This window comes from Heptranchias perlo, chromosome 36 (assembly GCF_035084215.1).
Source record: "Heptranchias perlo isolate sHepPer1 chromosome 36, sHepPer1.hap1, whole genome shotgun sequence".
NCBI lineage: Eukaryota > Metazoa > Chordata > Chondrichthyes > Hexanchiformes > Hexanchidae > Heptranchias > Heptranchias perlo.
Window position 1 is genome coordinate 8,400,894 of NC_090360.1, and position 21,200 is coordinate 8,422,093.

The 21,200-nt window shown below is 44.1% G+C and overlaps 1 protein-coding gene across 2 annotated transcripts in view; it reads right to left on the reverse strand.

Moving 5' to 3' along the window:
* LOC137304060 (annexin A11-like) overlaps positions 1-20,591 on the reverse strand; it is a 62,977-nt gene extending 42,386 nt beyond the window's left edge. Inside the window, exons 1-2 of one of the 2 annotated variants that reach the window (XM_067972488.1) lie at positions 20,459-20,591; positions 1,801-1,903 (exon numbers count right to left, since the gene is read on the reverse strand). In XM_067972488.1, coding sequence (XP_067828589.1) covers positions 1,801-1,894 — 94 coding nt within the window. In that variant the 5' untranslated portion in view covers positions 1,895-1,903; positions 20,459-20,591. The remainder of the gene's footprint in view (positions 1-1,800; positions 1,904-20,458) is intronic. The other variant, XM_067972489.1, reaches the window with a different exon arrangement.
* Between the last annotated feature and the right edge of the window lie 609 nt (positions 20,592-21,200).

Consider the following 21,200-nt stretch of genomic DNA (forward strand, 5'->3'; position numbering starts at 1 on the left):
AAATGAAATGAAAGAGAAAAATACACACTGGTCATTTATTCCAGCGAACTGCTAATCACCGACTTCAAAGTCCAATTCTGATGTGAAGAGGTGGGAATTTTACTGCAATTTACACACAAGACTAATAACCTTAGATCATTTACACTATGGAGTTTAGTGGAACGCTGCTCGAAATTGCAACAGCCACAAGAACAGAGTTACAGATTCTTCCTTGAGATATTAGTGCAACCAACTTGGCTCATTTGGTCGCATTCTCACTTCAGAGCAGAAGGCTGGGGACACAGTGCAATACTGATAGAGTGCTGCATTGTTGGGGGTGCCATCTTTTGGATATGACCGAGGCTCCCCTCCTGTTCCAGTGAATGTTAAAGAATACCCATGTATGAATTAAACAACGTTTTGCATCATAAAGATGCTACATAAATGCAGGTCGTTAACATAATAAAACATCCCAAAGTGCTTCACGGAGGCAATAATGGATGGTGAGTTGTAGTGCTAGGGAAGGTGACCAAAGGTATGATCAAAGAGATCGGTTTTAAGAAGACTTTTGAAAAAGCTGAGGGCGAGAGATAGCAAGGAGGAAGGGTTTAGTGAGAGGGTTCCAGAGTTCATTGCCAAGACGAACAAAGCTCTGGCATCATATGTGGAGCTGGGGGGCGGGGAGGAGGAGGGGAAGGGAATGCAAAGGGGATTAGAATAAGAAAGGAGGGCATGTGTTGGGATGTATGGCTGGAGGAGGTTGCTGAGGTAGGGACGGTCAAGGCAATGGAAGTCAACCAGATCAAATACGGTGAAGGGGGATGAAACAGTCAATTGTATTGAAAGCCATGGGGAGGGTGAGTAGGATAAGGAGGGATGCCAGATAGCAGTCACCAAAGAGGTCCCTGGTGACTTTGACCAGGGTGGTCTTAATGTTGGCAGGGCAGAAACCATTCTGAAGGGATTTGCACAAGGAGCAATGGGAACAGAGCTGACATCCTTGAATACTGATCTTTTAAAGTGCAGAACGGATCGAAAACTTCAAGTTATCAACAAGCTGAATTGGCAGAAAAACACCACGAATAATTCCCAGGTCCTTTTGACAGTGTGGTATTTCAATCGTGTATAAATATCAGACGACTTTGTACTGCCAGACTCCGCAACTCCTCCAAACTAGGGCCTCACGCCTCAAGGATGTCACCAGCGTTCATTGATTTTTAAAAGAAGAGCCAATAGACAGAAATAAATGAGTCCTTTGTAGAAATGCAAAAAAATGCTCTAAGTATTAAATCAAATTGCAAGGCAAATACAAAATGCTTCAGGGATGCAGTTCAGGAGGAACTGACTACACAGTGCCCAGCATTTTTAAGATTTACAGCTATTTTAGTAAACACTTAAGAAAAAAACCATCTAAATGATTTAATTTCGAGCTGTAAAAATGAAGTCGTAACTAATTCAGGAGTGATGAATCACAATCCTCAGCTGGGTGGTCTCCTGTTCTCCTGGGGGTGGCTAAAGGTATTTCAGAAATTTTGGAAGCAGTCCATTTGTTGTGTAACATCCTTAAAATCCGAAACCCTGGAGAGGTTTTAACAGAGCGTGTACGATTGCAAATAGAGGACAAAAAATCCCAACCTATTCGAACTTTTTTTTTTTTTTTTTTTTGAGTACCTGAAGCTGGGAAAGAAGCCAAATTTAACAATTAGTGCAGAAAGCAACAATCACAAGGCAACAGTACTGAGGTGGGTCTCTCAATCCTGCCTTTCCAACAGGGCCCACAGGAAACCATGAAATACATGAACCATGCCAACCTAACAGTACCTGGTGCAGGCGGGTATCCTCCTTGTGCTGGCGGGTATCCTCCTTGTGCTGGCGGGTATCCTCCTGGCGCTGGCGGGTATCCAGGATAGCTCATCTTCTAAATCTGAAACAAGAAGTAAATTCCGATTTTTTTACAAAAAAAATCAATTTGGCAACACAGGTCTATACAGTAACCATCCAAAATAAAAGGAAGAACAAACTTACATTTATATAGCGCCTTTCATGACCTCAGAATGTCCCAAAGCGCTTTACAGCCTATGAAGTACTTTGTGAAGTGTAGTTACTGTTGTAATGTAGGAAACACAGCAGATAATTTGTGCACAGCAAGCTCCCACAAACAGCAATGTGATAATGACCAGATAATCTGTTTTCTTTCGGTGATGTTGGTTGATGGATAAATATCGGCCAGGGCACCGGGGAGAACTCCCCTGCTCTTCTTCAAAATGCAGTGCACCTGAGAGGGCAGATGGGGCCTCGGTTTAACATTCATCTGAAAGACAGCACCTCCGACAGTGCAGCACTCCCTCAGTAATGGCACTGGGAGTGTCAGCCTGGATTTTGTACTCAAGCCTCTGGAATGGGACTTGAACCCATAACCTTGAGTGAGAGGCGAGAGTGCTACCCACTGAGCCATGGCTGAAACTGTGAGACAGAGCAGAACTGGAGAGGGACACTGCTGGAAGCAGTATGGGGATGGATCATCTGAGCTGCAAACAGGCACCGAGGAACCCCAAGCGTAGCTGCAGACAAGGCAACAGCCTAGAAGTGTGCGGGAGTCCTTCAACATTAGCTTCTTCACCATGTGGCATTTAAGCATTACTAGATGATGGGGCCACTTCCCTCCCTTCCCCCAACCCACCAAAGGTAAGTGCAGCACCAGCACAACCTGTCTAACTGGTCACAATGTACTCCGATCAAACTCCTCTGTCTGCTATTTTAACAGAGGCACTGGACTGCTAAATATCGCCCAGCATCCTTCCCAGGCTTAACCCTACACAAAGTGCAGTAATCTCAGAACACATTCAAGAATTGCGTCCATTTTGCGCAGTTGAACGGCCGTTCAATTTGATCCACTTCAGCAACAACTGGGCTTGTGCTGGAGTCTGGGCCCAAGTTGGAGGCATTTAAAGTTGTGTGGAGCAGAGGCCAAACTGTGCTCCATAAAATTCCATCTCACGTGCTTGGATTACAGCCTGGGTTTTATTTTATCAATAGTGCTAGAGATGGAAACTTGGTAACGAGCCAAGCCTGCAGACTTTCTCAGAACTGGAGGAGTGGATTGGGGGAATCTTGATTAAATGCAGGAAGAAAGTGCCAAAGCTCCAAAACAACTGTTTTTTTTTTGATGCAAAGAACACTTCTTCAGCACGGAACTTCCCGACTGCCAGCAACTGCAAGATTAGAACGTGCGTATACAATAACGTAAAGATAAACTAATGCTTGTATACGCAGGACAGATCTCCGACTGCCAATAGTAAAGAAAATACCACAGGCCCTGCCAAGACCATAGACATAACCGTGAGGTAGGGGGTGGGAATAAAGAGCATGGAATGAGGAGGACACATTCCACTCCCATCCCCAAATTATTTTTGGCATGGCTTACACTTCCTTGCACCCACCCCAAATCTCTATACGTGATTGCTCCTTTGGCTGACATACTTTGAAGGTGATGTTTATTATATTTGAAGCCCCCCTTTAATCTACCCAATGATGTTTCTTCAACTGCAGCTCACAATACCACCCCACCCCCTCTTCACACTGCATCTCTTGTTTATGTTTTCCCCACCAGCTATCCTATAGCTGCTGAGAGAGAGAGATTGCCATTTTAGTGACAATTATTCTCAAGAGGATCTCGTCCTGCACTTTGAGCCCGTACCAACACCTAGAAACAGATTATCTGGTCGTTATCACATTGCTGTTTGTGGGACCTTGCTGTGCTCAAATTGGCTGCCGCCTTTCTTACATTACAACAATGATACACCTCAAAAGTACTTCATTAGCTGTAAAACGCTTTTGGACATCCTGGGGCCATGAAAGGCGCTATATAAATGCAAGCCTTTCTTTTTTCTTTCTTTACTAGGAACTGGGTTGAGTCTGGCTCAAGTCATTTCAGGCAGAACTCTTCACAGCTAGCAGGGAGAGAGACTTTCATTCTTGTCATTTTGGGCTGGATTCAAACAAGAAGTCCCATCAATCGGTGAAAGGACTGTGTGCTAAACCACTGCACTACCCTGGACTCCAGTGCAGAAGTTACCGAGGTGCGAATCCAAGCTTGTGTTAACCCTCATCCGTCACTTAACAAGCACAAGGGTGCACCAAAGGCAGCTTGTAACCATGGCAAACGAAGTGTAAAGGTCAAGAAAATAAATGAAATAATGCAAGGATGGAAATGGAAGCATTGCATTAATTTAAGCATTGGTAGATGATGGGGCAAGTTAGTGTAGCAGCACAACCTGTATAACTGGTTACAATGTACTCACCAATATTACACCAATATTTCCTACCGATTCTACACCGACCTAATGCCCCAAATGGAGATTTATCTGTATTTTGAATATTATTTACAGCAAGTGCCTGGATTGTAAGAGTCAAATCTGTTTTAATTACTTTGGTCGATCATATTTCCTCAATTTACCATGGTTAAGTGATTTAAACAGGTCCTAAAGTAAGTAGCGAGGTCTTTTAAAAATAGATAAAAAATTGACACTACATCGCAAATTCACAGCCTCACGAATGACACTGCAATCCTCTCGATCTTGAGTAATTGGAGGTCAGAGAAATAAATGTGTCACATGATGTAACTCACCCAGAGAGAGAGAGAGAGAGAGAGAGAGAGAGAGTGAGACACACACATACACAAAAAAAGAGGCTATTTTGTTACTAATGTGCTTGAAAAGGGTTTGTCATTAGTACGGTCACCGGGAAAAGAAACCAGAATCAGTCAGGCTGGCAATTGCAAGGCTTGAATAATCCAACACAAACAGACCTCGGCGTGTCCGATGAGTGAGAACCTGATGGCCTGGTTGACCCTGGAAAAACTACAACAACAAGGTGCATTCGTACAATGTTCCTCGGGAAAAAGAACTTTCCGGAGCACTTTACAAGAGGGAGAGATGGGCACTTACCAGAACGTGAAAAGAACTGTTTGGGGGGTGGGGGGGTTGGGTAGGGAAGGGATTGAAGACGCACTTAGGAGATAAGTTTCCAGGAGACTTCTGAAGGCTGGGAGTTATTGGGAGGAGGCGGCTTTGCAATGGGTTCCAAAGGGCAGGGGTGTATGGCTGAAGGAGCCGAGATGCCAAGGGACAAGCAGTAACAGAGTTGGAAGAACACCGACTGGTATGTTACAATTCACCCATTGAGGACTGTATCTGTGCACCAATATATTTAAAAGAACAAAATTTATAGCTGGTTATTAAAAACAGCAAATAAGCAATAAATTAACCAAAACTATAATTTGCACTGACCTAGAAGGTCCTACGATATACAGGTCAGCAAAAATACCGACCGGGGGCAGGGGGGAGGTCAGGTTTCCGCTGGTTATATCAGCACAATCTGGGCAGAATCGACCGAACCAGCGCATAAAGATCGGTGAGTTACATATGTGAGTTACGCCCCAAACCCACTTCCGCTCGCGTTTTCCGCGATCTTTGACGCTGCTTTAAGATTCAATTCGCCCGAAAAAGGCCCCGCCCACAAAACAGGCTCCGCCCCCCCCGGTCGAAATGGCAAAATTCTGCCGATTGCACTGTTTCTGGAAGACTTCACATTGGGCTCATTTTCTTAGCCGCACAGGCACCAGTAGGCATGGTTCAAAAGTTCTCTCATATCAAAAAATATTAAATTTACTAAGAAACTGACTAGTCTACAGCAATGAAACTGCTGAATGGTTCATTTTCAGTCATTTTAAATCAGGTTACACACTGGTGGATGACTGGACACCCTTATTAAAAATGCTTATTTGTGATAAACCCATTTTCAGCTGAATTAAAACTGCAGCAGGTTACCGCTCTCAAATACATCCAGGAATACTTTTTAAAATGGAAAAAAAAATGATTACGTTCTATTACGCTGGTTCATGGAAGGTTTTACGTTTGTGGTTGTGCAAATGAATTTTAGCGGAAACTTGAAACCAAACCAAACCTAAACATCGCAATTTCAAAGCAGGAACTCCAGAGTTTCGAGACAAAGAATGTCTTCCATCAGATGACAGGATTACCCGTCAGAAGAACCATCCTTTCCCGACTGCAACCCACTGATCTCCTCTTACTGCCCCTAAAAAACAGGAATTCCCATTAATAAATCCATAACAATTGCCCTTCTTCACATCCTATCAACCCTTTCGAAGTCTCCCCTGACCCCTGAATTAACCATCTTCTCTGGGATTTTGTTCCACATGTCCACAATTCTGTTGGGATAAAAAGTATATTTAATTGTTACGGATTTATTAATGGGACTTCCTGTTGTTTTTTTTAGGGGAAGTAAAAGATCAGTGGGTTGCGGATCAGGGAAAGGATGGTTCTTCTGACGGGTAATCCTATCTAGAAATCTTTGTCTAGAAACTCTGGGGTAGAGTTTCTGCTTTGGGCGCAATGGGGAAATTGCGATGCTTAGGTTAGGCTTCAAGTTTCCGCTAAAATTCATTTGCACAAACGTAAAACCTTCCATGAACCAGCGTAATAGAACGTAATCTTTTTTTTTTCCATTTTAAAAAGTATTCCTTGATGTATTTGAGAGCGGTAACCTGCTGCAGTTTTATTAATTCAGCTGAAAATGAGTTTATCACAAATAAGCATTTTTAATAAGGGTGTTCAGTCATCCGCCTGTGAGTAACTTAATTTAAAACGACTGAAAATGAACCATTTAACAGTTTCATTGGTGTAGACTAGTCAGTTTACGAGTAAGTTAAATATTTTTTGATATGAGAAAACTTTTGAACCATGCGGGGGCCTGTTTTCGGGCAAATTGAATCTTGAAGCAGCGTAAAAGATCGCGGAAATCACAAGCAGTTTGGGCGTAACTCAGGTACGTTTAAATGGAATCTATGTTTTTCATTATTTTAATGACCCTGAGATACCTTTTCAGTCGATAAAATCTAAGTTGTTACTTGCACCTTTCTTTATAATTAGTCCCACACGGCCTGTGCCCATCCTGGTCGCTCTTTTTTAATCCTTTCCAACATATCTATGTCCTTTGAGGTAGGGGATTTAAAACTGAATAGAATACTGCAGAATTGCCCCCCACCCCTTTACACATTGATCTGTCCAAGATCAGTATGACTTGTTCTGACTTGTAACCTAGTGCTTCACTCTTACAGGATGTTTTTAGGCTGTGATGAATAATCCCTCCCAAATATTTTACAGCCTCTGCCAGTGGAGACCCATCCACAAAATGGGATCCTTTCTTGTTATAGACTTTTACTTCTGCCTGTTACTACATGCATTGCCTGAGACTTACCCATACCAACTCTATCTGCCAAAATACCCAACTGGTCCAAGTCTCTCTCTCTCTCTACACAATTCACTTAAAAAAGATTGAAGGAATAAAAAAAAAAATCGAAGTATTTTATAAGTGAATAAACAATAATCTGATTGCCAACCTGAAAATGTTCACATAACCCGGGTATTTCAACTGGAAGGAATTAAATCGACCATTCATTTTTTGGGATAATGCACACGATCGCTTTTCACCATGAACCCAAAAAGGTGCTTTCAAGCTTCGCCAGAGTGCAGAGTTTCACAGCTGTGCAGAATAAAGTCTCCACTTTCTTAGCCCAGCCTCACAACAACAACTTGCATTTATATCATGCCTTTAACGTAGGGAAACGTCCCAAGGAAAACGTCACAGCAGCGTAATCAGATAAAAATTGACATCGAGCCAAAGAACAGGACGGGTGACTAAATACTTGGTCAGAGGGGTAGGTTTTACGGAGTGTCTTAAACGAGGCGAGCTGGAGAGGTTTACGGAGAGAATTCCAGAGCTTAGGGTCTAGACAGCTGAAGGCACGGCCACCAATGGTGGGGCAACGGAAGTGGGGGATGCACAAAATACCACGAGTTGGAGGAATCCAGACTTCACGGAGGGTTGTAGGGCTGGAGGAGGTTAGAGAGAGATAGGGCCATGGAGGGAATTGAACATGAGGGTGAGAATTTTAAAATCAAGGCATTGGTGGATCAGCAGCCAATGTAGGTCAGCGAGCACAGGGGTGATAAGTGAGCGGGACTTTCAACCATAACTGGCCTCGAAGCAGCACGATGGGGAGACGAGCTGAGCTGTGAGGCAGCACAATTGTGAATGGTGGTATTTCAAAACAGTGAAACGTAGAGAGCCAGAGTTCCCTTACAATCCTGTCACCTCCACACATCGTCACACAAAAAACCTGCCCATATGCTCAAAAATAAACTTTTGAAAAAGTGGACGGACCCTTAAAACGAAAATGCTGCCCAGTTGAAGAGAGATGAAGGGTGACCCCACGCTCACTCCCTTCAACCATCAACAAACTCTACTTCCCAATTTACATTTCCTTGACCGTTAACCTTCTCTTACGACTGCACTTCCCTCTATTCTATTTTCCACACAACCAGCAGCAGGAAACAGAAGCCGACAATGTGCAGCTTCAGTGAGTGACAGACCATTATCTATAAATCGCTCTTCCAACCTGCTCCACCTACCACACAACATGCAAGCTTTTATCGCGACGCAGGCCTGTTATTTTCTTATCCTGAATCTACACACTTCGACGACCGAGGTCTCAATTTCACCCAGTATTGTTCAGACATTATCCAGTGTCAATGGACAAGTCTGCTGTGAACCAGAATCAGCAGAGTACAGCAAGGTTAACGGTATAGAGTAGAGGGGCTCAGGTCCTCGTGTTAATGCAGTTCTACTTGTGGGAAGAAACAAACCACAAAGAGAGTATTTCCTTTCACTTTAATCTGGTGAACAAAAAAGAACCCCCAAGCAAGGTCAAAATGACTCAATTTCAACTGGGAGTCGAGCTCAGGGAAATTCATAGCGCAGAAAGCAGAGCTGCTTCCTGGTGAACTGCATATTTTCACTTGCACAAGGGGAGTAAAGACTGAGTGTAATGTTCAGCGAGGGATAATTGGATCACGGAACGCAGGCAGACTCCAGTCCCCATCTTGAAGTCATAGAGTCTGTCCTAATAAAATCAGCATATTACTTATAGTTAAACAGCAAAACTTAACGCAATTTGGGAATCAGAGAAGTGGAGTTGGTTGCAGTATGGAGATTTCTTTGCTGTACAGGCCAAGGAGCTGGGAGACACAACACCGGGGTGGGGGGAGGGTATAATTACAGCTTCACAAATTTACAAAGGCAGTTTCCATTATAAATGGGACATAGGAATTTATATGGGGAAAACTTGACACAAAAGTGTGGCAAAAAACATAACAGGAAGTAAGGTTTTGCAGGCAGGAAATGTACACACATGCAAGATTTTTAGTGTAACATTTACAGAGATAAATCAGAATGGGGAAAGTTCTGGTCTCTTCAGAGCTGGGTCTGGTGAACTGAGACAAGAGCAGTGTCAAGTAAAAGATTGGGAAAAGTCTGCAGCTGTCTACACTGCCTCATTGAAAACATCGTATTTTGTTCATTTCATCTGCATCTCATACCTAGCCTGGGAACAGTGCAATACTCTGCTGCTTCAGACGGCTGTGCTAAACAATCGAAGGACTCTGAACTCAGAGGCACAAGGTCCAAGCGGAGAGTTCCCATAACATCGGGGAGGTGTCCTCCAGAAGCCAGAGAAGACCCCTCCAAAAGGGAACGAGGGGGAAATAAATGCGGAGTGCGAGTCACCCTGAGTCACTCTTGCACACTTTCCAGGCTGGCTGAACAATGATCAAAGAACCACAGGATGATACAGCACAGAAGGAGGCCATTCGGCCCATCGTGCCTGTGCCAGCTCTTTGAAAGAGCTATCCAATTAGTCCCATTCCCCTGACCTTTCCCCATAGCCCTGCAAATTCTATATGAAAATGCCTGGCAGCAGATATCCTGCCATCATCTTAGTCAGGGGGTGCTCCATATTTAAAAACTTAGGGAGAAAAACAAGGATTAAACCAAGTTCAAGAGAAAGCTCTAAACCCATACTTCACTGCAACTATTAATATTTAACCTCTGGCTCAATATCTCTATTATTCCTTCCATTTTAACATGTACTTGGCTACAGCTCAGGCCGTTATCTGCCAATTAATGCCAAACTAAACACATCAAAGAGATTACAAAGAGGACACAACATATAGGCTGGGCCTTGCGAGCACTCAGTTAACTGCACAGCGATGAGATTGTGTTACAAACCATGAGAATAAAGATCGAGCAATTTATTACCATCACCTCAAACCTGAAATTAGTTTGGTCTTCGAAACACACACTCCGGTCTACGTTATTCTTCAAGAAAGTCTTGAACAAAGGGCAGCAAGAGGCACAGAAAGTCGAGTTACTCCATCTACAAAGTGATGAAACAGGTTTCACCCAGACACCGGTATCTCCTCCAAGGCCGGGAACATCACGAACTCCTTTGCGAACGACATTTTCGAGTGCATCGCGGGGCGACGCTTCCCATCTGGCCCATCACAAGCAGCTTCTCGACCATCGGAGATCCAGTCCGTCGATCGCCCGCTGCTGCCCAGGGGGCAGCTGGCCAAACACGCCGTGTGGGAAGGGGCAAAGGCAGTGACCAAGTACACCAGCTCCAAGTAAAACTCCGCAACGGACCGAAAGAACAAGCTCAAGAACAAAGGAAAAAAAAATCCCAAATCTGAGTGCGTGTGCACCTGGTGCATGCTGTGGATGGGGGTGGAAATGGTGTATTATATTTTTGACAAGTTTTTACTTGACACCAGGAGGTAAATTTTAACTGAGAGCTTGGAAGGGAGCAGGGGCAGGGGCGAGGGCGGGGAAATAAGTGTTAGCCGGATGCAAAACCCGTAAGGTGAGTGGGCGGCTCGCAATCCGTGATCGCGACCGTAATGAGGCCCATCAATTGCACTTCCAGCTTTCCTGATTGACAGGCTGGCTGGCTGGCTGTCGGCCAGGAAGGCCTGCTGAAGCAGGCTGCAGCCAGGGATCAGAGGGAGGGAGGGATCATAGGCCGGGGAGAAGATCAAGGGAGGGGGGTGATGGCTGAGAAAGAGATCGGGGGCCGAGAAGATGATCAGAGGTCGCTGGAGGTCAGGTGAAGAGTTGGAGGTAGGTGGGGTCTACCATGGTGGGGTGGTCGGCTGATAGCAAGGGTCCTGTTGGCCAGTTGAGCTTGTTGGGCCGGGATGAAGCACTCCTGCTCCTCCGGGCCCACAAGCAGTGAAATAAAGGCCCTCACCTCATGGATTTGGCCCTTCCCGCCTGCTTTCACCTGGCATGAATGGGAAGCGATGGGAAACCCGAACAGGTAAGGTTAAATTCATTTTATTATTCCAATACACAAAATATTAATTACCTCAAGGATCGCAATGAGGTACACTGCCCCTTTAAGTATCGGCCTGGCGGATTTAAGTGGGGGCGGGACTTCCTGGTGTCTGCTCTCCACACGCAGAATAACCCCTCAAGGTTAAACCCAGAAGCAGGCGTGTTGGAGCCTAGATGCCGTCCCGCTCTGAAAACCGAGTATTTTTACTCCCCACCCGCCCCCAACCCGCCCGTTCTTGGGGTTAAAATTTACCCCCAGGTGTTACAGCAGAAAGTGAGGTGATAGAAGGACAAGAGCAGCAGGCGTATGGGAACACCACCACCTGCACGTTCCCCTCCAAGTCACACACCATCCCGACTTGGAAATATATCGCCGTTCCTTCATCGTCGCTGGGTCAAAATCCTGGAACTCCCTTCCTAACAGCACTGTGGGAGAACCTTCACCACAGGGACTGCAGCGGTTCAAGAAGGCGGCTCACCACCACCTTCTCAAGGGCAATTAGAGATGGGCAATAAATGCCAGCCTCGCCAGCGACACCCACATCCCATGAATGAATAAAAAAAAATCCACCACAATCAAGTCATGTGATGTGAACTGTTCCAATAGTGGGATTTCTTTCATCACTGTGGATGGGAGAATCCTCCGTGCATTATAAACAGACATCTTTCCCGTGTGCTACTGCCATTCCATTTTTGCATTGCCTTAAATAAGCAAATACTTGCATCCATTCTAGAGCTGTTCACTACACAATATTGAGATGTCTATGAAACCTTGAGAGAAGGTGGATGTAGACGCACTCCCATCACCAAACTACTGTGGGTTACAAGTGGAAGCACCTCTCAAGTTTTTCATGATTCCAACAATGTCTTGGTATTGGCCGATTCCCAATCTTAACGACAAAGATTGAAAAACTGCTCGACAGTCTCCAATTTCAAAAGGTGCTCTGGAGTGTGGGAGTCCAACAGGTGACCTGCGGACCAAGTCCAGCCTGCGAGCTCCTTTCATGCGGCCCCCAAATGCCCTGCAGCCTCACATGAAGCACGCAAAGCCAATCTCAACTGTGGCTCAGCCTCAGCCGGTTCAAGTTCCTGGACTTAAAGGACGAGAAAAGGCTGCACCCCATCAAATCCGGCCCCCACCCGGGGAGCTTTAAAAGAGCTGAAGTTGAACCTTCCCAGTTTTCAAGCTTCAGGGGATTGGAAGGATGGTGGGAGAAGGATGGCAGTGAGGAGGAGGGATTTGGAAAGGATTAAATTTTGTGTGTCTGGATGTCTCACTTCAGCCCGTGTGGATGCTGCTGTGTTTTTTACACAAGCAGACTCACTTTTTTTGTCTCCGAGGGTGTCTGAATTTTTTGTGCAACAAGACTCCCATTTCTACGTAACCATGCAACCCGCTCACTGGTTTCCCCATGAGTATCCAGCCGGCAGCTTCAAAAGGATCCTGTACTGATCGATAGCTCACCTACTTTATTGAAAATATATTTCTCTTTGTCCCTCAACCAATACCTAAAAGTAGCAATGTGATAAAGACGAAATAATCTATGTGCGGGATCTTGCTGTGCGCAAATCGGCTTTTGCGTTTCCTACATTACAACAGTGACTACGCTTCAAAATGACTTCATAGGCTGTAAAGCGCTGTGGGACGTCCCGAGGTCATGAAAGGCGCTATATAAATGCAAGTGTTTCCAGTTTTCCCCTCTAACACAAGCATCTGCCATTTTGTTAGTCTTAAGTTAACTGGAAGGGAATTGGACGTTACTGTTGAACCATATACTACTTAGAACTACATAGAATGTACTGCATTCAGCCCAACTGATCCATGCCAGTGCTTATGCTCCACGTGAGCCTCCTCCCACTCCCCCCAGCAAGTGATACATACATCAGCATCAAGGACGTAATGATCCACATGTATTGCTGTGCTTAAAATGGCAGACGTACTTATCTGAAAACGGAAGGGAAAGGAAAGGTGGAGTTCAATAATATTAAGTTAAATGTAAATGCAAATGTAGCAACTGCCAGTTACATGGACACAGCTGTATTATGCCGATGGTTTGGTGCCAAAATCCTCAGAATAGCAATGCAAGCACCCAGAGGCCAATTCGTGCAGGAATGCTCCTTTGAAAGAGGCGTGGTCCTGCCAGTAAAGGGCAGGTAAATCTGACACCTTACTTACATTGCAAAAATCACACACCGTAGGGCAGGCATGCAGGAAACGGAGGATGTTGTCAAAATATCGCCGGGTATTTTGCAGCAGCTGAGAGTTCTGGCTTTACCTGCGAGGCTCGCTCAGTATAAAAATCTCACAACTCCGTGCAAGGTTTAATAACAAACACTTGCTTTTAGGTATGTCTAACCTCGTTGAAATGAATGACTTTGAAGTGGGATGACTTATGTCGACTAATGTGGCAGCCATTCTGGGCAGTAAAAGAAAAGGAGTAACATTTATATAGTGCCTTTCACAAAGCCAGGGTGTCTCAAAGTGCTTTACATCCAATGGAGTTCTTTTGAAGTGTAGTTACTGTTGTGCTGTAGGGTAATGCAGCAGCCAATTTGTGCACAGCAAGCTCCCACAAATAGCAATGAAATAATGACCAGATAATTTGTTTTGGTGCTGTTGGTTGAGGGATAAATGCTGGCCCGGACAACGGGGAAAACCCCCCTGCTCTTCTTTGAATAGTGCCATGGGATCTTTTACGTCCACCCAGGAGGGCAGATGTCTCATTTTAACGCCTCATCCGAAAGACGGCACCTCCGACAGTGCAGCACTCCCTCAGTGCTGCACTGAAGTGTTAGCACTGTTTCCCTTTGGCTAGCTGAAACCGTCTTTCAGAGATTGGAATGGGGGTCCAGGGGAAATGCTTCAGTATTTCCAGGTGATCCCTGGCACAGAAAAATTTGCAAACCACCGGTCTAGATCAAGTGTTCAAGTCCTGGTGTGGAGCTCAAACCCAAATATTTCTCACCCAGAGGCATAAACAGCGTCAAGCTGGTACCGTAATAGTAGGTAAAATGGAGTAATCCTGTTCACTAGTTTGGAAGGAATATATTTTCAGGAAAAGTGAGAAGAGTGGATTGACAGAGCAGAAACCAGAATAATGTTTAGACTTGGAACGTGATACTGGCCAGGTGTCACACTTGCAATATAAGAGTAAGCATACAAGGATTGCTCCAGTAATCGTTGGTGAGTTGACTGAATGTGCAATTGTCTGATTACTGCAGCTCCTTCAATGACTCAATCTGTTCAAGTTTCCACTCACTCTTGCAAGCTTGTGGTAAGGGACGGAAAATTGCTTGGCCATTTTGGCAGGTCTACAGTAGTTCATTTTTGGTCTGTTCAAGAAAAACATAATTAAACCGACCGTCTCACTAACGTACCATACTCAATCAATGCAAGGCACCTACATGCAGGAGCTTCTGCGAATGTAACATCTGAATTAAGACTTGGCAGCAAAGTTCCAGACTGTGCTAAGCATTCTGCACATGCTCAGTAAAAACAAGGATCACTTTTTTTTAAAAACTAGTTCATCGATCTATAATATATTAAAAGCCCTGCCTATGGTGTACACTTCCTGTACACCTTAACATAAGTAGTGTGACACAGGAAGTAAGGTTGACATTTATAATGGGAAAACCCAACGCCATTGTGTCAACATTTTATAATGTCAAAAGCAATTGCAGGCTTGTAGCCACTAGGTGCTACTATGGTCACTCCAACTCCCTGAAAATGTCCTCGACTGGACAATAACTTGTGGCTAGAAATCAGGACACTGAGATAAAGGACGCAGCGTTAGGAGGGGTGATCAAAAGCTTGTCCAAAGAGGATCTTAAAGGATGAAAGGGAGAAGGGTTTAGGGAGGGAATTCCAGAGAGTGGAGCCCAAATGGCCAAAGGCACAGCCACCAATGGAGGGTTGAAATTAGGGAGCGGGGGGGTGGGGTGAAAATGCACAAGAGGCCGGAGTCAGAGGAACGGAGCTTGTAAAATATTCTTTTCCACAAAGAATGATTCTCATAAATTACAATGAAAACATTAATAGTCAGATTGATTAGAGGCCCAGGAAGGAACCCTGGCTGATTTTTCCCTTCTCCTGCCCAGGGACACCAAGGTCAACGATGGTACATACAGTACCATCCCCAGCAGAGACCAGCACAGGCCAGGTCAAACCTGGGACTTTCCTGATCTTTGTGTTGCATTACCACATTGCCCAGTGTATTGACAGGATAATGTAGCCTCAGGCCAAAAACAAACCTACGAAATAATTTTAATCAGATATTGCATAATGGAAATATGCAGGGCTGATGAATCAACAGAGATGCTATTTTGAAACAGACGGCGGATTTGGGACTAAACACAGCATTCTTCCACGATTTACCCAATGTCCCAAAGCATATATTTGAAATGGTGGCAGCTTTCTGGTATAATATTTCAATACTACAAGGAAGAATGACAATTTGAAATGAAAAATGGGCGGATTCTCTAATCGGGTGGGCAATCTGCTCCACCCGAGTGACGAAGGTGAAAATGAACGCTCGCACCCCCCTCCAGCCTCTCCCCTCCCCCTGCAGCCAGCCCCCACCACAGCAACCCCCTCCCCGCCCCACCACAGCCCCCTTGACTCACATAGTATAACTCTCCTGTGCTTCTAAAGCAGGATATCCTCCGACTTATCTGGAGCACCAAGAGAGCGCCACAAGTATTGAGAAAGATTAGCTGCACCAGCTGAATGTTGGCTCAAGAGTGCCTTTTTAGCAAATTTATTGGCTCCTCCTGTGCATGTCACTTTCTAGCAAGTTCACTGGCCACTGGTAAGCACATGATTTTTTTAAATTAAAATTAAAAACACATTCCTCAGCCTGCCCAGTTCTGCCCAAAGCCGTTACTAAGTCTCAACCCATTTGTGACAGGCTTCCTGAAAGATTTTTGTTCTTGCTCGGTGTCAGAGAGAACAAAGAAAAAGCTTCCTTTTACTAAAAGCACTTTTTAAACATTCTGTTCCTATTTATCTCATTAGCAAAGAAAGATTTCATTTTATTTAACATTTATCTTTTTACTGCCATTCCCATGTCTCTGCAGATCAAAAGGGTCGAGAGGAAAGATTTCAACTGAGGGGAAAATAGAAGTCTATCGTTACTTGGTGGGAATGCTGGGCCTATCCAGGGATGGGACACATCATTTGCCCTTTTCATTGTTTCTTCCTTCTTTTCCATTTATTGACCTATTTAGAATGGGACTGAGGGGGTACAGTTGAAATTTATTGGGATGTTTGTATCACTCACTGTAACGCTGCTGTTTTACAGATTGGACTGGATGTCATCCTGTGTATATATTGTTGAAGGCTTTGTAGTCTGTGGTTCAAAGTCAAAGTCAATCAATAAGTTTAAAAAAAAAATCGGTCTTATGCTTTTCTGGGTTTTATTTATGTTTTAACATGACTTACAGGAGTAGGCCATTCAGCCCCTCGAGCCTTTTCCCCCTTTCAATTGGATCATGGCTGACCTGTGTCTTAACTCCATCTACCGGCCTTGGTTCTGTAACCCTTATACCCTTGCCTAACAAAAATCTATCAATCTCAGTTTTGAAATTTCCAATTGACCCTCAACCTCAATAACTTTTTGGAGGAGTTCCAGATTTCCACTACCCTTTGTGTGAAGAAGTGCTTTCTGACATCATCCCTGTACGGCCTAGCTCTAATTTTAAGGTTATGCCCCCTTGTTCTGGACTCCCCCACCAGAAGAAATAGTTTCTCTCTATCTACCCTATCAAATCCTTTAATCATCTTAAACACTTCAATTAGATTTTAAAACATTGATTCTTAATTATTTTTTGTGTAGAAATATTTGATAGCCCTAAGAAGATAAGTTCAATGCAAATTCTCATTCATAGACAAATCTCAATACAGGAAGATTTTATGATTTTGTTAAATGGGGACTCCTACAGACCCAACACACCTCCATTTTAAGCACAAATCACAATACAATGACATATGTTATTATGCTATTTATCTTACATGACTCACTTTTAATGATATTTTAAACACAAACACAGATCGCTCTTCTTCCTGTGGCAGTTTTACAGTACGTCCTTCCGCTGAGATGGCTTTACAGAAAGATTTTATTTTACTTAGCTACAAATGAATATCACGTGACTTATGAGCCTCGTTTTTCAAATATGTTAAGCACAAGGATCACACGGTTACTCATTTTTAGAGACCCACTGTACTGAGGCAATTTTCCATCTAACTGAACAGCATGAGAAGCCAGAATGTTGGACACACATCTCCCAATAACGTATCAAAGAATGGGCCTCATTTTTTCCCATCTCCATTATATAAGATTCCCAACACTTGCCCAACTTTCCAAATGGGGGGGGGGGGGGGGGGAGGGAGGAGGAGGAGGAGGATGGGGAAGAGAGAAAGAGAGAGAGAACTATGACATGCACAGAGACAGACAGAAAGAGTGGAATACAAATAGACAGAGCGGGAGAATTAGATAATGGGAGACAAGCACTTACAGGAACAAAGAGCTACAAATATATTTGATACACATTTCTCCTCTCCTCCACCAACAAGCAATGCCATAGATTATCCAGGAGGATATCACATTATATTTACATTGGGTAGTGAGGCAGTCTAATTATTGGCTCATGAAGTTAATAGCAGATCAGAAAGGCCCCAGTTTCAAGGCCTAGATGAACAATGGCCACTCTCTGGGAGGTGGGCGATCAGCACCACATCTCTGCAAGCAGTTGGCTTCAGGAGAGACGTGGAAAGTGGCAAGAATAAAGCCCAGCTGGCAGTAATTTGAAAATGCATACGATAAGGTGTCTGGAAATACACCTGAAGCCCTCTCTGAACAGCTCATTTTCATATCTTATGATAATGATACTGAAAATCAAGAACTGGCAGGACTCGCAGTAACATCACTGGAACCAATAGTTTGCATTTAAAATTAATATTTACATCTAATCATTACTTACTTACTGCCATAAACAAAACATAAAATAATAAGCAATGACAAAACATACACCTGAACGGTCCTGCTGACCATAATCTACTCACAATTATGATGGAACATGAGTTAGTAGGTCAGGTAGCTCATGGGATATATTCCACGCTCTAGTTTCCCCCCTGGGTATATAACGCATGTATGTATGTATGGACGAAAGAAACAAAAAAGAACAGACTTGCATTCATATAGCGCCTTTCATGATCTCAGGACGTCCCAAAGCTCTTTACAGCCAATCATGTACTTTGGTTCCTTGCACAAGCAGCCATACCATTAGACAGCGAGCGTTGACAGACTATTCAACCATAGAGTCAAAACTGAGCCAGATCCCTTCCTCATCCCAATATTCATACTTCGCAGCAGGATAACTGGATATCGATCACAAAGCAGGAATCCTGACTGATTTTCCCCTCACAATCCTGACTGATTTTCCCCTCGAGGGACAGTAACATCCCTGTTGTTACTTTGGCCGAAATCAACCAACTCCACACAAACTGGGAACTGAACCGGGGATCTTCCGGTCTGTATAGCTCAGCTACTCCCAACTAACCGGGTCGGGAGGGGAGCAGGCCAAACCAGGAATACTCAACGCACGGGGCCTAGTATAAGAGGCCCTCGTAACTTAGCAAGAGATACACCAGTTTCAACCAGGCGTAGCTACTGTGCATCTTTAACAAATCAGGACAACAATGGAGCTGTTCCAGTTGTGTTAATGTATTTTTTCCCCCCATCTATTAAGCAAACAGAAGGCAAAAGAACAAGAGAAAAATATATATAGTTAAAGGAAAATCTGACCACTGTAGCAGAAACACTAACAATTTGTGCTATGAATCATGAGACTGGGAGAAGGGAATTACTGATCTTAAGCCACTTTCTGAGCTGCTCACTCTCTCACACAGTCTAATATCTATAATTTGTAATGAACGGTTCTTCATAAAGGCTTAAACTGCCACACTCACTACTACAGAACTTCACACCAGCTCGATGAAAATAACAGCTTCTAAAAGGAGGACCTTTAATGACAGAGGTCAAGTTAAGGTTCAGCTGTGCATTTTATTAAGGGACCCAGTGTGCAGGCTCCGAGGCTCAGCACAGAAACTGGAGGCTGTCGAAACTCATTCTGAAACGTGCGGAATTAACTGCCAGGTAACTAGTTCTCAGGTCATTAATTTACCAATCGCAGCTTGGCTTTGAACTGGTCCACACCGACTCTGAACAGAGCCAAGAGCAAGCTTTGCTGGTCCCAACCGGTCTTCCTGACAGGCTATGTGAGAGATTAACTTCAATCCCAACCTTCAACCACACCCAAGAGTTATTGAAACCATAAAAAAAAATTATTTAAAATTACCCCCCCAAAAATGAGTAGAATTGATAACTCATTAAGACTATAACTTTGCAATTAAACCCTAGAGTGAAGGTCAGACCAACAATTTTCAGCCTCACTAACCTGGAGGTGCAGTGTGTGGTCATGCAGCAACACAGAGCTCTCCTGTGCACAGCACATCCCCATCCGGCCCTTCCTCCAAAATATTTCAAGAACTAATGCACAATTTAAAAGGTGCTTGCCCACTTCTCTCCCTCCTCGCCAGGCAGATTTTTTTTTTTTTTGCACCACTCCGCCCTTTCAAGGTAGGGACAGACTGGGACCGTATGAAACGTTCAGAGATTTTGGAGCACACACTTGCAATGAATTATTCAGACACACTGCAGTGCTCGCAATTGAGCTGGGTCCATTCTGGGGGGGGGGGGTTTGTCCTGTCCAAATGCAAGTAGAATTCAGTTAAAGGCACCCCCCTCCCCCTCTTCAAACAGAGAAAGCGCAGCCACTGTAGATATTAAAAGGCAAATTATTAAATGGCCAAACGCAACAGAAGGAAGGCTGAACATTTCTGGCAATTTGCCCATTCTCTTCTCCTTGTGAGTTTCGTGTTTGTTTCAATCCCTGTGACAGACAGGGCGACCCAGACTGTTAACACTGAGCAAGAATCGGTTCCCAGGGACCTCCAAACCCCATCACACTGTGTGTGGGGAGAGGGGAGAGAAATCTATTTCAGACACTGGGGTTCGCAGCTCCACTAAAGGTGTCTGTTGCCTCCTTGCAGAAACGAAACCAAGCTGTAGCCCTGCAAATTAAATCAAGGGACCAAGAGAGAGAGAGAGAGAGATATACCATTTCTAAAAAGCACCAGATTTTGATCCAGAGGAACACCTTCACCTACCTGCAAACTGCTTCCCCCTCCACAAAAAAAAAACGTCTCAGACCTTAAAACAAATTGTACAATCTCCTTCCTGTTTCTGCTTAATCCGCCCTGTTCTTTCTGCTCGATGGAGTTGGGGCGTACGACTCTTGCTCAACACGTCCCGCCCACGAACAACGTCAAACCAAACACCATCACAAGACTAGAAAGTGGAAAACTTTACATTGCATCGTTCATCTGCAGTTTTTAATGTTCCCTTTCACTGCAACAAAAAATGGCACTAGGAAGCACCGAGACCTTGTTTTGAAAGTTGAGAAATTGTGCAATTACTGGAAAAAATTACAAATCCAATTGACAGCGATGCTCATTTTGCCCCTGAGGGCAACAAAAAAATGTAATTAATAAGCATCAACACAAAAAATTGATGCATTATGGATGATACCACTGATATCTTGTCCTGCTTCCACGGGCAATACATTGGTAGCATCCCTAGCAGATGGGAGCAGGAAATTACAAAGGGACATAGATTAAAGCAAAACTGTGGCAGATAGAGTTCAATGTGGAGTAGTGTGAGGTCACCCACTTCGGATCCAAGAAAGACAAATCGGGATATTATTTTAATGGCGAGAGACCAGAAATTGTGGAGGAACGAAGGATGTCCAGGTCCATAAATAAATAAAAGCTAGTGCACAGGTTCAAAACTTAATTTAAAAAGGCTAATGAAATGTCTGTATCTCAAGGAGGCTGGAATACAAAGGGGAGA